Here is a 17,878-nt window from a genome sequence, read left to right as displayed (position 1 = left end):
TACTTTTTAATGAAATGGATTTAACTAGTTCTTGTGCAATACAGCCGGACGTACATAAAGAAAATATAATATGCTTTAGCAACTGTAATAAGAGAATAAATTAATATTCTTGCAAAATCAATCTTAGCACTAAATGCTAAAAGCTTAGAGCCTCGTTTTGAACTGTTATCAAGAAAACCAACAAAATAAAGACAAAAATAGGAGTTAGATTTAGTGACTTTTTATTTTAGTTTTTCATTTAAAAAAGGACATCTTGTATCTAAAATTTTGAGGTTTTCTTCATTTTAAAAGCTTAATTTGTATTTAGAGAACTTTATAATTTTTTAAGAAATTTTTAAAAAAATTAGTGAATAAGATTAATTTAAATAAAATACATTTTAAAAAAATAGAGAACAAGATTAATTTAAATAAAAGATGTTTTAAAAAAATTTAGAAAATAAGATTAATTTAAATAAATATATTTAAATGCCTTAAAAATTATAAATTTTCTAAATACAATTTAAGCTTTTTAAAATATAGAAAACCTGAAAACTTACCAGATGTGCTTCTTAAAATGAAAATCTAAAATGAAGAATTTCATAGTATTGTTGGGTTTAGGGTTTCCAGAACAGTGAATACTATTGTTGTTTACAGGAAAGATGTGGCTCTCCAATTGGCCTTTGCTTTCTCTGTATTTGCCAAGATTCTCAAACGGGGTTATCTTCCAAATGTCATAACCTTAACTACGCTCATCAGAGGTCTCTGTGATAAGGGTGAGGTAAAAAAAGCACTCATCCTTCACGACAAAATAGTAACACTAGGATTTCGGCTTGACGAATTTGCTTACGCGACTCTAATGAATGGATTGTGCAAAATAGGAGAAACTAAAGTTGCCATCGAATTGTTCAGAATGATTGAAGGTCGATCAAGAGTAACGTACAACATAATTATTGACGGTTTATTCAAAGATAAATATACAAAAGAAGCTTATGATTTATATTCTGAAATGGTTGTCAATGGAATTTCTCCTGATGTTTTTACCTATAATACTCTAGTTTATGGCTTTTGCTTAGTGAATCAGTTAGAAGAAGCTTTTGGTTTCATCAATGAAATGCCATCAAATAGCATGATGCCAGATGTTTATACCTATAATATATTGATTGATGCATTATGTAAGCAAGGAAAGCTAAGAGAAGCCAAGAATGTGTTGGGTGTGATGGTGAAAGCTTATGTGAAACCTGATCATTTTAGCTTTAATGCTTTAACGGATGGGTATTGCTTCGTTAATCAATTGAAGAATGCAAAACAAGTATTCAATGCAATGACCCATATGAGAGTGAGTCCTAATGTTTGTAGCTACACTACGATGATAAATGGACTAATAAGGAACGATAGGATGGATGAGGCTATAAATCTCTTTCAGGAAATGCAACAGAGGAATATGGTTCCTGATACAGTAACTTACACTACTCTTATCGATGGTTTTTGCAAATCTGGGAGAATAGCTTATGTTTGGGATCTTATTGATGAGATGCATGATAGAAATCAACAACCAAACACAATCACTTACAGTTGTTTGTTAGATGCTTTATGAAAAAGCTATAATCTAGACAAGGCATTTGAATTATTCAAGACAATGATGGAAAATGGAATTCAGCCTAATAGATACACTTGGAACATACTTATTGATGGAATGTGCAAAGGGGGAAAACTTGAGAAGGCACAAGAAATCTTTAAAGATCTTTTAATTAAAGGCTACCCTTTAAATGTATGTAATTATAATACTATGATCAATGGTCTTTGTAAAGAGGTTTTCTTGATGAGGCATTGACCTTATGGTCCAAAATGGAAGACAATGGTTGCTTGATGCAATAACTTTCGAAATAATGATTAGGGCTCTATTTGAAAAGGATGAGGCTGATAAGGCAGAGACATTTCTTTATGAAATGATATCTAGAGGCTTGTTGTAATATAAAATGTAAAACCTCATTTATTAGAGTGTTATCTTCCTGCAACTTGCTCTTTCCATGCTGCATATTGGATGTGGAGTTGATATTTTTTTATTTTTATATTTTGTACCCTGCATTTTGATTGCTATAGAACTTCTGTTTTCTTTGACATTGCAATTTTATTGTAGAATTTGTTTAACTTATTAGTACAGGGGTTGAAATGAATGATTTCATTGTCTTTCTAGACCAAAATGGTGACGTCCCTCCCTATGTCTAAAATCTTGATGGCTTTTTTATTTTTAACAGTTTGATATTACCCATTCTTGTTTGTCAGAGCCCAAATATGTTTTTTCTTTAGGGCTGTCAGTGTTGCACCTCAGGGAAGCCATATTCCTTTCATTATTGTAGAACTCACATTTTCATAAAGAAATATGGTTTAAGTGTGCAAGGAAATAAATTAGGGGACGAGGAAGAAAAACAGTGGATTTACTTGGGACAACTCGAATCCCCGTGATAATAGATAATGCACAGCTATTGATCATGTGGTGGGGAAATTGTTGGGCAAAAGTTTCAAGTTGATTTTACTTCTAGAGGTTCTCTACCACATAATAACATCAGTAAAGAAGCGTACTATCATACCATATTACCTTATTGATATTTTGATGTAACTCATTATAAGTTTTCTATTATGTAAATAAGCTTCACTCCAGTGAAATGAGGGGCCATTGATAAATCAGTGAAATCCAATAATATGTTCTTTGTTTACAAAATAATCAGTCTTGCTGCATAAATACTGCTGCTGTTAAACAGAGAAATGGTAGACACAATATTGATCATTGGCATGTAGGATCAGAAAATCTATCTACTGGGAGATTGAACATAATGAAATGCAAATATTATTTTATTCATAGTAACAAAGATTTTATTTGTAATACATGCCATCTTGCTAAACAGAAGACTTTCTTTCTCTGCTAGTAATTTTCATGCCAAAAATAGTTTTGATCTCATACATGTGGATATTTATAGACAATGTTCTAGCATTTGTATAAATGGATACTGATATTTTTTTTTACTCTTGTTGGTGATCATACTTGTTTTACCTTGTTTGATCAATTTTATTGCGTATGAAAAAACTCAATTTCAGAAAATTGTTAAGTGTGTTAGAAACTGATAGTGATTTGGGATTTAAGACGAGTGATTACTTGGCTCTAAAGGTATTATATATCAAACTACTTCTAATGAAACATCAAAACAAAATGCTCTTGTTGAACGGAAACACCAACATATTCTAAATCTTATTAGATTTGCTTTTTCAAGCTAATCTTTCTTATTAATTCTGGAGCTTTGCTGTTATTCATGCTGTTTTCTTGATAAACTATATTCCTACACCTTTCCTTGATAGTATCTCGCCTTTTGAAAAGTTATATGACAAGCTAAGTGATATTGCTAATATTAAGGTGTTTGAATGTCTTTGCTATATAAATAGCATAAAAACTCAGAGAAAGAAACTTGATCCTAGAGCTAGCCCTAGTATTCTTTTGGGACATAAAGAACACTAAAGGATAGCTTGTCACAGTATAGAAGTTTCCAGAAATGTTAATGATAAGTCTCCATTTGTTCATATTTTTCTAGACTAATTGTACTTTCTTGGGATTTCTTTTGCTTTTATTTCTTTATTTTAGGACAGATTTGGTTTTTCTTCAATAAATTGTAGTTTTTCTAAATATTTGTTAACTTGGCATTCTTAGTGAGACTTTTGTTAGAATTTTATACTTTCTTGATTTTAAGATTTTCAGAAAAAAAAAAAGGAAGAGGTGCTGCCGAGAAGAATCGTTGGAGTCGAATTCAGATGTTGACAGCAGCTGTGGTGCTGAATAAACTTGTAATCATTGAAGAACACCTTGTAATATGCTTGACTTGTTGTTGCCAATTGAAAACTTAATAGAAACCTGCTGAATCAATACACAGGCAACTTGCTGCTGCCAAGTCAAAGAGAAAGAAACACTTTGAGTTCAAGCAATGTAACCTACTCTGACCTGTTGGATTAGAGCTGAATAAAGGAGCTTGAAGAATCAATTTACCTGCTCACCTGCTAATTGAATTACTTGTAAGATTAGTTAGTGGTAGTTTTGTTGAACCAAGTGTAATCATTGATTTCTTACCTGTTGCAAACTGTTTTCCAATTTTCAAATATTTGTGTCAGCCTATAAGGCTTATTTTCTGGATAGTTTGAACCTTTTTTTTTTACAATTAGTATTAGTTAGTTTAGTTTTAGAGGGAGAAGCAGCTTTAGTTTTTGTTTTCTTTCAAGGTCTGCACAATTTAATTTCTGTCCGTTGGCTCCAAATTTCGTTTGGCATTCCAGATTTGTATTCTTCTCTAATCTCTTTTACTTTCGTTGGTTTCATTCAATTTCCTTACTGCTTTTGCTATTGGAATTAAGTTCTAAATCAATGTTCTTAAAGTCTTATCTCAAATTAATTATTTTTTAATGTTATAATTTTTTTTTTATTAAATCTTAATTAACAAGAGAACATACTATAAGAGTGTCTTGCGGAGCGCAGTGCCGTTACATTCTGTGTTTTGAGCAGTGTGTAGATGGAGAAACAGCTAGTATTGTAATGTTCCATTGCATGGAGCCGGAAGCAGAAGACGTTCTTTCACCGGAGCCTCAGCGTCGCTCCATCTGCTCCAACTGCGACCGCCCCACGCGCGTCTGTCTCTGCCACGCGCTTCCTTTTCCTCCGATTCAAACCGCCACTCGTATCCTCATCGTGCAACACCCTCACGAGGCTCGCCACAAGCTCTCCACCACCCCAATCCTCAACAAGTCCCTCCTCCGCGCCTCCTCCGTCACCTCCCGCCGCCTCCGTCGCGGCCTCTCCCCAATCCTCGACCGCTCTCCCCCCGCCCTCTACCTCTTCCCCTCCTCCGCCTCCTCCACAACCCCCGCCCTCCACATCTCCGCCGTGCGCCCCTCCGCCGACCTCGTCCTCATTGCCTTCGACGCCACGTGGCAGCACGCTCGCGAGATGGTTCGGGCCAGCGAGAATTTCCTCTCCGAGTTCGCCACTAGGGTTTGTCTGGACGTGGATGAGAGTATTGGCGGCGGAAGCATTTATGACTCCGAATTGATTTTGCGGAAGGAGCCTTTCGCCGGGTGCGTTAGCACAATGGAGGCTGTGGCTCGGGCCTTGCGCGTGCTCGAGCCCAATGGGCCCGAGATTGAAGAGAAGCTGGTTGGGGTTTTGAGGGAGATGGTGAGGTTGCAGGCTGGTTTCTTGAAGCCCGTGAAGCCCAGGCCGAAGTTGTTGAAGAAAAAGGCCGAGGGAAAGGAAAAGAAGGAGGGTTCTGTTCAAGGTTAGTTAGTGGTTTTCTTTCTCTCTGTTGACGTTACCTGTAATTAGCATTTGGGTTAGTGGTTTGTAGTGAGTACATTTTTTTTTTGTTTTTTAAGAAATGATTATAGATGGCAATAGGTCAATTCAACTAAGCAAACATGGTTTATTGTGCTAGTTGTTGATGTTTGGTAAAAAGAAGGTAGAAGTTATCATGAAAAAAATCATTAAGATGGGAAACTCATAAACTTTGAGATTTTTAATAAATTTCAACTGATAAAATTCAATTTGTGAGTGCATGTTTGGTAAATTGATTTTAGTTTTCTTGTGTGTTGTTGATGTGTTGATAGGGTGGCCTATAATTTTACACGATATAGTTTTGGAGTTCCACACTGCTTTCAGACCAAAATCAACTATTTCTTGATGAGCTACATTTTTTAAAACACAAGAGTGGTTCAAAACAAGTATTAATTATGTTGAAAATGACACACGACGGTTATAGGAAGCTATAAATTATGTTGAAGTTATATCATGTGCAAACATCAAATAAATGGATGGCCATGTTTTGCCAAATTAAGCTTTTGCACTTAATGTAGAAGGAGAGTAATTTCCATCCTCATTCGAAAGAGAGAATATTAATAATCAAGGACCATTCCACTTCCGTTACCAACTAATGCTGTGGATTGTACTTAGAAATTGCTTTAACATTTATGGCAAAAGAAATCTCACTGCTAATCATAACAAATAAACAATTTACATTCCCATTTGCAGTGATAAGCTAATGAAATGAAGAGGAATCTGGATTCACGGGCTGTGCCTACTAATGTTGCAGTTCGTGTCATTTTGAGGTATACATGAAATAAAAACTATGTTCCAGAAAAGATATGATACAGGGTTGATAGTGAAACTGAAGAATCTTCATTGTTTTTCAATTTCTTCATGAAGCTTGGATTTCACATAGAAGAATTTAGATGGTGAGAATATGGGCTTCTAGGACTAAGTTGATTTGACTAATATTGTGTTCTAACTATTTATTATTCCTCTTGCTTTCTTTCAACACTTCATGAATGCATACAATTGAAAAATAGGAAAGGAAAATGCAAATTTTACTCATCAAAATTAATATGAATGTGGAGCGTAGGTTAAGACATGAGAGGGGACTGCAGACCATATTTGACATGCGACTTCCTCAGGTATATATATATATATATATATATATATATATATATATATATATATATATATATATATATATATATATATATATATATATATTTTTTTTTTAAATCTTTACTCATTCTAATTGTTCATGCCTTCTGAATATATTTCAATCTTCCCAAAGTTGAGGGGCTGGGCAGCCTTCTAACTTATGCCTCAAGTAATAGATGGAGTCATTGCATTTACAGATAGTGTCAAACAAGTTTTGAAGGAAAATGGTATTGGGAGAAGTAAATAACTAATCACTATATATATATATATATATATATATATGTATGTATGTATGTATGTATGTATGAAAAAGAGAGAGAAAGGGAGGGAGGAAGAGAGAGTTATATATAACTTGTAAGAGTGTAAGTTAATTACTTTTGCCTGTAGATGTTTTTCCAAGACAGTTAAACATACCTTTTTGAAGAGAAGAAAAAAATGAAAGAAAACGATGATGCACGTAAGTCAAAATCAACTTAGTCCTAAAAGCTCATATTCTTGGTACTAGTCTATCACATAAGATACCATATTCATGATTTGTAAAAAAGGAAAAAAACACGATCAACTTCATGAAGGAAGGAGCAGGGGAATTGGTTTCTTGTGTATATTGCACCAGGTACATTCTTGATGGGATGATGATCTGTCAAAACTCATCCAATATCTGTACCATTCGAAATAAACTGGGGCTTAATAGATAATTGATGGCAGAAAACTAGGAGATACCATAGTTGTTCCAAGATAGACTCTGGCATCATAGAAGCGGGGTCTCTGATTCTGCTTGTTACAATGACTGGCAGATGAGCTGATAATTGATATTTAAAGCTCGGTTTCCATGAAAGCTCCAGAATAGCCCAACAAACTACAGAAGAATTCAAATATGCGCATTGGGGTCATCAGAGGATGACTGGATCTTTAGTTCCAGAGACATTACCAATCCTTGGAATTAGCCGCCAAAATATGGTAATGGACTAAAAATTGCCAGAGCCACCCATTCCTAACACATTTGACCCGTTCCCTTTTAGTGAAAAGTTGGATCATTACTGACATGATCTTGGGTTGAGTTGGATATGGTTTGCAGAAAAACATCATTGCGTGGGTTTGAACGTGGCATACGAAATGGGTTGAGTTGGATTCACTTAGATGAGTTACCAAGGTGCGTGTATGGCTTAGGCTCAGGAAGTGATGTGTGTTGAATGATGTCTTTGTTCTGGGTTTTTATAATGGTTGTAGAGCAACCAGCATCTTACACCGTAGTCCTAACCGGGAAGGGAAGTATAATCTAAATCAACATCTGAAGGAAAGGAATAATGAATACTTGATACTAGTCGAAAAGGAGATGCAGGTGCTTGTTTTGTGTCTCCATTTTCCAAGTTTTGTAAATATTCAAATCCCAAAGATTTAGCAGCAAAGTCTAGAATGTGATTACCATGCTATACTTTTCCCAAGGAGAGGACTAATTCGAGAGTAGAATCGGGTAACGTGCATGGCCACATCTTCTATTTTTTAAATTAGAGTTAGTTACGATATAAATTAACATTTCAATCATCATTTGCATCTATCTACTTATCTATAATATTAAAGCTCTTATTAAAATTCTCAAACCAGCTTTTCAACTTTTGTTTATCACTTTTATTTATTCTTTCTTCAGTCTTCTCTTATTAACTTTTCAGATGTATATGTACTTCTACTTTTATTAACTTTCTTCAGTTTCTTCTATAGAAAAACTGCACTTACATGAGGTTATCATTCATCATTCACACTGTATAATTTTTAAATAAGTCTACATCTTCGAGTATTTAGAAATGACACTTACCTTCGCATTATTTTTAATACAGCGATACTCATCTTTTATTTTATTTATAAAAGTGATTTTTTTTATTTCTTTTCATAAAAATGGATTTAATTTCAGTATTCTAAATAAATTAAATGACGTATAAAGTGAAAACACATGTTAGATGATGAATGTGACACGTGGAGAAAGCACCAAAACATGTTTTATGTAACTGGCACGGAAGGAATGGCTTATTAAGTATCCCTGAAGCCAGAAGAAAAAAGAGGCTCGTATTCTCATTCAATTTATGCAAATTCTTTCTACACCTTCATACTTTTTGTCCAGCAGTACTCTGCAAATATTAAAATTTTCATTTCGTCCTTTCTAGAATAATCTAAACGTAAAAACGATTTTTAGATTTAGATTGTGTAATTTGGAAGAAAAAAATGACTTTTTAGATTTGTATTATCTAGAAACCATTATGGTTTTATAGATTAATCACTTTTAATTTCTGGGTTGACTTTTTAATTATGTACTAAAAGTATTAAAAGAAATTATTACTAAATTATGTAATCTTAAACTATTCTTATTCTATACAAAACTCAATGATTTTTGGATAGTTCAATACAGAAGTTTTCCAGACTTTGATTTACAGTTTGCATAATTCAAAAAGTGCAAAATGGGAAATTTAATATTCATTGCCTTCAATTTATACCACCTTAAGCGGGTTAGCGACGTCTCCCACCTTAACTCAACTTGTAATGTTGAGATTTAGTATTTTAAGGACACTATTCTAAAATTAAAAGATAAAAAGCAAAATGTTGAACACTAAAGAATTTCTCTATAAATTAATGTTCAATATTTTTTAGTATTGGTTTTTTTATTGATATTGATGACCTTGTAATTAATAATTATACTTTTACTTTTCATTTCAGAATTTTCCTAAAACAATCAGTTTCAGAGATTGTGAACTGATTATTTTATGTTAAGGTGCAACGTAAAACCTTATGGAGTATATATATACGAGTCAAAGTTATTTATTTTCTAATTTTTTACACAGCTTAATATTGACATCTTCACTGTATCTCTTTCATTTCCCATCACATATCATACTCGTTACTTTATTTTTTTTCCTATCTCTGTTTTCTTTTCAAAGGTGTTGTGGGTACATCACTTGATGTTTACACTCTCGTAAAGCACATATGAGAAGTTTTAGGAACACTTTGTTACCAGTTAAATTTTATAAAAGGAATTACATAATTATGAATGCAGTCATTAAACAAAGACTCAAACCTATATTTTTTTTTTATCTAATTTTCAATAAATTTCAATAAATAATACAGATGTGTTACGAAAGAATGTGTATCAATACATGTCATTAAAGATACAGCTAACATAGAATACTACACTGTTTCTGTTTTTTTCTAACCTAAATTAACATTTCATTCTGCAATTGTTATCAGTTTTAACAGGACAATATCCTTCTTAACTCTGCTGTTTGGTGCTACGCTTGCTCCTGCGTTCACACTGAAGAGAAATGATCAATATGATGTGAATCATACCAAACCAATTGAAGTTGTTCTTGATCGCTACCATGCATATTGGCAATGTGCAGCCATAGAAAATTCTTGATGGTCATCATCACAAAGACAAAAGCATCCGCAGTAAAGGCAAACATTCCTTCTCCCTCCAAGCCCAAATGCAATGTTAATGTCAACATGGCATCAAGCAGAGAGTAGTTATGGCCAGGCTTCAACAAAATGATTATGCAGAGTGAATCAATGGTGAGAAAAACACATGTAAGCCATTCAGCTACGTCAGAAGACCCATCTTGGTGTTTCTGTTCAATTCCCGAAATCAGAAGGGACATGACCCGCATAACTATGAACTCTCCTATAGACTTGAGGAAGGAGTGGTTCTTGAACCTCTCGTATGCTGAAGTGAAGAAGCTGAAGAAGAGAAGAAAAAACACACAGAGAAAGTGCACCACAATCACAGAAAAAACCACAAGACTTGCATGGTTATGGCCACCACTAAGATGTGTTTTGTAAAGCTCGGTTTCCATGAAGAAGCAACATGCTAACATGAAGCTTATTAGACTGACTATGAAACAAAGTACACGCATTGGGGTCACCAGGGGATACACATTCTGTGCTAACCATATCTGGGGTGGGGTTGGATAAGCAATGTTATGATTAACACCCCTCCAATAATAACGCAATACATGTCTAAAAGTGATTCTTGTTTGGTTTAGATTATGGTTTTGTGGATTAGTAATGGAATGACTATTTGAGGAGAAATTAGTAGTACCTGTTAAAGGGTTTTGGAAGCTGTTTCCTGGGTCAGGAGGAATGTTCAATGTAGAGTTAACCTGTGGTTGAACATTTGTTGAAGGTGAAGTTGACATGTATGAGAAAAAAAAGGGACAAGATTGGGTTGTTTTATAATATTTAACGAAGGAAAACTCAACAATGATGTTATTGTTTCATCTGGACAAGGCCAAGGGGTCTTATAGTTGGAAAGTTTCGTGCTGTCAATTTTGTTTAGAGGAATAAAGTATTCCCCCGTTTTGCTTAATTACTGATAAAGAAATGCATAAGGATAAAAGCAGTTGAAGAAAGTAATCTCGCTTTTCTTGAGATATGCTCAATGTCTGTGTTCACATCAGAACAGTAAGTATCACATACATAGAGAGTACAAATACTGAAGGAAGCAAGTGCAAAGCTTTCATTGTTGTATTTTTTTTTCATGTGTTTTTTGTCCATTGCTTTAGAAAAAATTATGTAGTAGCTAGGGAGAAGAAGTTCTTGCTTTTTGGTGTTATTAGGACAATAAGTTAAAAATAAAAAAGGGTTAGTTTTTTATTTATTGCCCGTGAATTTTTCCAATAGATTTTTCATTTATACATCGTGATATAGTATTAACTTCATTAAATATCAATTATATAACAATACTCTCTTTGTCTACTGATATGATCATTTCTGAATTTGATTTCTTCATAGCATAAACAAAGAAACTCATAGAAAAACGCAAAAAGAGAACAAAAATAGAAATATCACAATCTAGCAGATTGATAAGTGTTGGGAATCCAAGTGTGAGTCCAAGTCTCACATTGGATAAAAATGAGAAAGTAGAGCAGTATATAAAAGTGTAAGACTCATTAACCCATTGTCTTAAGGTTTTGGGTAAAGAATGATGTTGATCCCTTATATAGTTTACTCAGATGTAATTGGTGTTTGTGTAACCCACATAGAACCTCCTCCTTGATAGACTCAACAATAAGTTCATAAATATTTGTCATAAAATTTTTAATCTTTGATAAGAACCAATGTCTTAAGACAAGGACTAACAAAATCCTTTTTTTGATGAATTTAAACTCATATTGACTATAAAAAAATGTTTACATTTGTTTTTTGTGTAATTATATATAAACCACAAGTGTTTAAGCAATCTAAGAAACACAAAAGAAGACTTAAAGACACTGAGCCGCAAAACAACTCGAAAAATGAGGTTTGCAGACACGAATGCTCGTCAGTGAGATCAGCTTGCCCAATGAGATCTAAAAGTTTTTTCCTCAAATTTGTATCTACATCAAATGGAGACAAGTCATTAATATTAAAACTAAAATTTATTCCATAATCTTTAGGTAGATTAACAATGTAAGCGTTATCATAATTCTTTCAAGAATTTGAAATGGACCATCTCCTTAGGGAGGAGATTAGATTTCCTTTTGAAAGGAAACTTCTCCTTCCTAAAGTGAACTAACACCCAATCTTCGATTTCAAACTTGATCTTGTTTCTCCCTTGGTTAGCCTTAGAAGCTAACTTTTTCATCTTCTTTTCTATTTTTGTCTTTACTTTCTTATGCAAGTTCTTAATAAAAGTAACTTTGACAAGACCATCTTTGTTAGTCATAGAATCAATATTAGGAAAATGCAACAAATCTAAAGGAGTTAGATGATTAAAACCATAAACTACTTCAAATGGAGACATATGAGTAATAGAATGAACTACCATATTATACGCAAACTTCACATGAAGAAATCAATCTCTAAAGTTCTTAAATTTTTATTTACAAAGAATCTAAAGAATTGATAAAGAGTTATATTTACCACTATCCAACTGTTTCAGGATATAATAGAGAGAAAAAGTTTTGTACCTAATTATCCCACAATTCTAAAACTGACTAACAAATTTTATATCTTTATCCGACAAAATGCTCCTTGGAATGTCACGTAGTCTCATTGCTTCTTTGAAAAATAGGTTGGCCACATGATTGGCATCGTTACTCGTGTGGCAAGGAATAAAGTGATTCATCTTGAGAACTTGTCAATCACAATCGAAACAAAACCTTTTACTCATTTGAACCTTTGGAGACCCGAAACAAAACCTATATAAATGTTGGTGCAAAGAGAGTTAGGGACAAGTAAATGCATAAAAATCCCATGATGCATAAATTTAGATTTAGCATGCTTACAAGTAGTGCATCTCACAAAAAGAATGCACATCATGTTTCATGTGAGGCCAAAAGAAATGATTATACAATATATCTAATGTCTTTTGAATTTCAAAATGTCCCATTAATATTCCTTCAAGAGATTCTTTGACATATAATTCTGATTGAACTCTTAGGTCGTACAATTTAGTTCTTTTCAAAAGAAAGTCATCATGTCTATAAAAGTCATTAAGAGCTCCCTTTTCACAATTTTTATAAATTTTGCCAAAATCATGGTCGTCATCATACAATTCCTTAAACATTTCAAAACCAAACATTTTAGTTTCAACCATGGATAATAATGCATGTCTCCTAGATAAGGCATCAACTACAACATTTGTCTTGTCTTGTTTATGTTTAACTACATAAGAAATTGTTTAATAAATTTTACCTATTTGACATATCGCTTAAGAAATTGTGTTAAACTCTTCAATTTTCTTTTTCCCTTTTGGGTCCTTACTTTCTTTTCTTTTCTTTTATACTTGAATCCATTAATCTTTCTTTTCTTTTTTAATATTGTAGTTCAAACAAATAACTACAAAAAGCTGCAGACAAAGTCTTGCTAAGCCAACTTAGTTTTGTTAGACGAGATTAACAAACTGATTTCTTTTGTTAGGTGAGAGTCACAATTTGACTTTTTCTTTACCGAATGACTTATTTATTGGATGAGAACATCACTTGACAAAATCTAGAATTTGCACATAAATGTTATTTGAACACCAAAAACATATTTAATCTTTTATTTTTTATTTATTTCTACTACTTAATGTCACTTAAGCCAACACTATAATTAATGTATTTTTGTTTCTTACTTAGAGTCACCTAAACCCATGTTTATATTAGTAAAAAGATTACTTTTTTATCATTGACTTGGTACATTCATTTTTTTCATTACTTTGTCAAGTTAGAATGAACTTAGCGCATTTTATTTTGTATTGTTTTAGGGGTTGGCTTCACAGACTTTAATAACATCTTTTTGCCAGTGCTATATTACGGTAGTTAATACTCATTCTAGTAGTGGTTAGATATGAATTAATATATCACAAGCAAATAAACTAACAAAAATATAGATTAATATATAAGTTTAATCCGTAATGAAAATAAATTAAATAATATAATCATAAATTTAATAAAAAAAAGTAATACATAATTAAAAATAAAATAAATGACATAAATAAAATTTTAATAAAATAAATAAATATATAAGTAAAGATAAATTAAATAACATATAAAAGAGTTCCAGATAAGTGGTTGTTTATAATATTTAATGGGGGAAAACTGAAGCATGGTTTTATAGTTTGATGTGTGGTGGTGCCAAGGGTCTTATAGTTGTAAAGTTTCTTGCTGTCTTAACCAGAAAAGCATAAAATATTACTGAATGAATAAAGCATTCTCCCGTTTTGCTTAATTTACTGATAAAGAAATGCATAAGGATAAAACCACTTCAAGAAAGTCATTTCTCTTTTTCTTCAGATATGCTCAATGAAATTTGTAAACAAGCCAAATGTATTACAGTTCCAATAATTGTCTTCTTGTATCCTCTGAATATTAAGCTGGATGCTGCATTTTAGCTTTTAACTTAAATATCTTCTGATGAAAATATATATATATAATAATGAAACACCAAATAAATAAATTAAAAAAGAACATATTTTATTTGCATTATTCTGCATGAGGCAAGAGTTATGGACAGTGTAGGCCATTGTTGCTATTTGGAAGAAAGCAAAAATGGCACAGTCCACATGATCTGCTGAGTTAGTGCTCTCTTAAAGCTGACTTCCTTGTCACTAACAAAATACTCATTCATGCTTAAATTTTTTACAGGAAATGTTTCTTTTTTGTATAATGAGAAATCAATTTTATTTTTTGTAATTAGAATTTTCCTACAAATTTTATGTAGATTTTAATCAAAATTTTGAAACTTTTTTAAATGTTTTAAAAAATCACACTATTGAAATATTATAATTAATAGTGATAAGATATTGATCCATCCCATGGATTATTATTATTTTGTATTTGATTTATAGAATGTTATGTGTGTTTAATAGGATAGTAGATGAATTTTGTACATTTGAAGTTAATTAGATTGTGCCCAAATTTTTTATTTTTTTTAGATGTCAACATATTTGGATATTTTCTTTTTCTTTCGGCAAACTAAAGATAATGGAAGATTTTAGTGTTTATTTAAAAATAAAAAATATATATTTTTCATGATGAAGAGATCATAAACTGTAGTCATTGAAGAGTTGGAATTGCACACACTATTAAAAAAATCAATTTTATTGATAAATACAAATCCGTTAATAAATACAAAAAATTTGCCAATAAAATAAAATTACTGGTAATAAAATATTTATTAATAAAATATTCATTGATAAATTTTATTAAAAAGTTAGAAAATTTGTTAATAATTATCTTTCTGTATTTAATGATCTTATTTTTTTGATAAAATTTGTTAATAAATATTATGATTTAGTTTTTATTTTTATTTTTTTCCTCTTCTTTTTTTTTTCTTCTTTGTTCTTTCACTTTCCCTCTTTTTCTTATTCTTTCGTTGTTGTCATGGCTGAAGTTATTATCATCACAACTGTTGCTATTGCTTCTCTTCCTCTTTCTTCTTTTTCTTTTTCTCTACTTCTTACCTATCTCTATTTAATTTATAACACACGTTTATTATATTTGGTGAAAAAATTAGCTCACATTTTATTGATGAATTTATCAACTAAATTATCCATGAATTTTAAAAAATGTAACAAAAAAAAACGTAATGAATTTTAGAAAACCAAATCTTAAAAAATTGATGAATTCTCGAAAGTTCAAAAAGATTTAGCAATACATTTTCAAAAATTCAATTACCAAATAATTTATCAATGAATATTTTTTTAAAACAACATTATCGACAATTTTACCATACCATCATGGTCAAAGTTAAATGAGAAATATAACATTTATTTTATCAATGAAAATATTTATTAATAATAAAAATTATACATTCTTAATAAATTTTATTAATTAATCCATTATCTATGAAAAATATTTATTGATAATTAAAATCCTAAATTTTTATTTTACTAACAAATATTTTTATGTCCATAAGTTTTGTTTGTAAGCGATATTTTACCAGCAAATTCTTTTATAAATAATATAATATATATATAGTCGCACCATTTTATCTTGGTTTTCATGTCTCAAGTTGTCCAACTCTCTTTTTTTTTAATTTTTTTCTTATATGTTTTTTTAGAGTAAATATGTTTTTCTTATACATGTAATTTTTTCCTGGACTGCATGTAATTTCTTTGTTTTCTTTATGAAATTTCATCTAACTGTGGTTCTAAAATCATTCCCTAATCATTGACTGGACTTTTTGTGTTATGTAAGGGAAGAACAATGCTAGGCATATTTTTTAAGGTAATAGGAAAGTTAATCTCTTTGAAAACTTTAATGTTTTATATTTGAATTAAAAAATTATGGTACAAACGGTGTGATTGCTTGTTTACGTAAAGTTGAGAATATTTGTGAGAAGAGTGAGTTTGGTGAATAATGTTAGTAGTATGACATTTTATTAATAGAGAAAGATATGAAAATTTGAGTAAATGTGTTTGATTTGAACTATGAAAGCATAAATATGTTGTGGTGGGAAATTGTTAAAATAGATAAATTAGTTATGAAAGAAATATTGGCATTTTGACAATATATGAAGGCATTAAAGAATAATTGACCTATAAGAAAAGTGAGGAATGGGAGTGACCTTGATGATATTATAGTGAAGTTCTTATTGGTGTTTGAAGGATGGAATGTATTTGAAGTGGTATTGCGATTCTTATAGAATATGTTTAATTGATGAATTAATTAGAGACATGCTTAAACTGTTAATCTTTTTGGGTGTGTAAAGATTAAATATGAGAGAATTGTTGAATAATGTAATATTGGATGTGGCATGATATTTATTTTTTTGAGAAAGTAGTAGATTTATGTGATTGTTATAATGTTGTGAAATTCTTTTTATTAGAAAATATTTATATGTTACTAAATAGTTTATTTGTATATCACAAATTATGTCTATGATTACGTTGAATTATGCTTTAGTGTATGAGTAATTATGAAATTTTGGTGTGTTCAGGTTGTCAAATTAGTTATTTCTAAGGGAAATGCTAATCTAGGGTGAGTCCAGGTGTATTGAAGGAGATTTCTATGCGGGGTTATCCTTACTCTACTGGGTCTAACTCATATAGAGGAACATATATAACTAGGTGGTAAGAGTCAAATGAGTCTTCACTTGAGAGATGTTATGATATGAAAGAAGATCATATTTAGGCAACTAGTGTAGTTAACCATGTTAGTATTGGATGAAATGTATGAGTTACACGTGATAAAATGCTATAAAGAAGGAAGAGACAATAGGGGTAATATGACAGGTAGAGAGTCTTATCAGTCCTCTAATGCACTAGTCTTTCGAAAGAGTAAGTCTAGATATTATACTTTTTTGTTTGATGGTTAGACCTAGTTAAGTGATTTTTTATTTTATACATTTTAAGGATTTATTTTGACAACATTTTTGTGAAAAGTGTAAGACCCATGAAAAATATTTAGCTTAATAGTAACAATTTTATTACTAGTAGTAATAAATTTCTTTGCGAATGGAAAATATAATAAGTTTATAAAATGTGGAAAGCTAAATAAGAAATTTTGGTAGCTTAAATGGTAGAAAATTGTGGGGATTTCAAGAACATGGGTTCAAACTCTTTTCTACCTTTTTCTTTAAAAAAAATTAAAAAAATAATAATAAATAAAATAAAAAATTAAAATATTGATAGTGGATAAAGCACTCCAGGTTTGAAGGTATTATTGAGGGATCCAATATGTCAAGTGGTGATTAAAATATTAATATAATAAAATAATATTAAAATAATAAATAATATTAAAAAATTGGTGAATAGTAAAATTTTTGGACTATAAATAGCCATGAGAGTGGAGGCTACTCTGCACAAAGAGAGGAAGAATAAAGTGAGAAAGCTTGAGAAATAGAGAAGAAAGAGTTAGGAAGAAATTTTTAGTTGCAAGAAGAGTAGAGGTTCTCGAGGGTTTTCGGGGAAACAAATTATGAGTAAGAGATTAAGTCTGGAATAGAGGTAGGGGAGCT

General features: G+C 31.3%; 2 protein-coding genes across 13 annotated transcripts; both read left to right on the top strand.

The window, feature by feature from the left end:
* The first annotated feature begins 985 nt into the window (after window positions 1-985).
* LOC108327550 (pentatricopeptide repeat-containing protein At1g12775, mitochondrial-like) lies at window positions 986-1,573 on the top strand. Its single transcript, XM_017561241.2, has one exon. It carries the CDS (start codon window positions 986-988, stop codon window positions 1,571-1,573), a length of 588 nt encoding a protein of 195 aa, XP_017416730.2.
* A 2,821-nt stretch (window positions 1,574-4,394) lies between these two features.
* Window positions 4,395-9,844, top strand: LOC108328305 (uncharacterized). 12 transcript variants are annotated; one of them, XR_008247038.1, is made up of 4 exons: window positions 4,427-5,288; window positions 6,038-6,114; window positions 6,408-6,459; window positions 9,707-9,844. XR_008247038.1 is itself a non-coding variant. In XM_052873143.1 (3 exons), the coding sequence occupies exons 1-2, from the start codon at window positions 4,550-4,552 to the stop codon at window positions 6,410-6,412; spliced, it is 744 nt and encodes a 247-aa protein (XP_052729103.1). In that variant the 5' UTR covers window positions 4,416-4,549; the 3' UTR covers window positions 6,413-6,459; window positions 7,270-8,133. The 12 variants fall into 12 exon arrangements, 5 of the variants coding, with proteins under 5 accessions (XP_052729102.1, XP_052729103.1, XP_052729101.1 ...); XR_001832102.2 differs by having other exon boundaries at window positions 4,430-5,288; window positions 6,038-6,240; XR_008247032.1 differs by lacking the exons at window positions 6,038-6,114; window positions 6,408-6,459 and adding an exon at window positions 7,270-7,625 and having other exon boundaries at window positions 4,395-5,288; window positions 9,707-9,723.
* The last annotated feature ends 8,034 nt before the right edge of the window (window positions 9,845-17,878 follow it).

The sequence above is a fragment of the Vigna angularis genome, chromosome 2 (genome assembly GCF_016808095.1).
Source record: "Vigna angularis cultivar LongXiaoDou No.4 chromosome 2, ASM1680809v1, whole genome shotgun sequence".
Taxonomy (NCBI): Eukaryota; Viridiplantae; Streptophyta; class Magnoliopsida; order Fabales; family Fabaceae; genus Vigna; species Vigna angularis.
The sequence above is the reverse complement of the archived record's forward strand: the minus strand, read 5'-3'. Positions and strand labels throughout refer to the sequence as shown.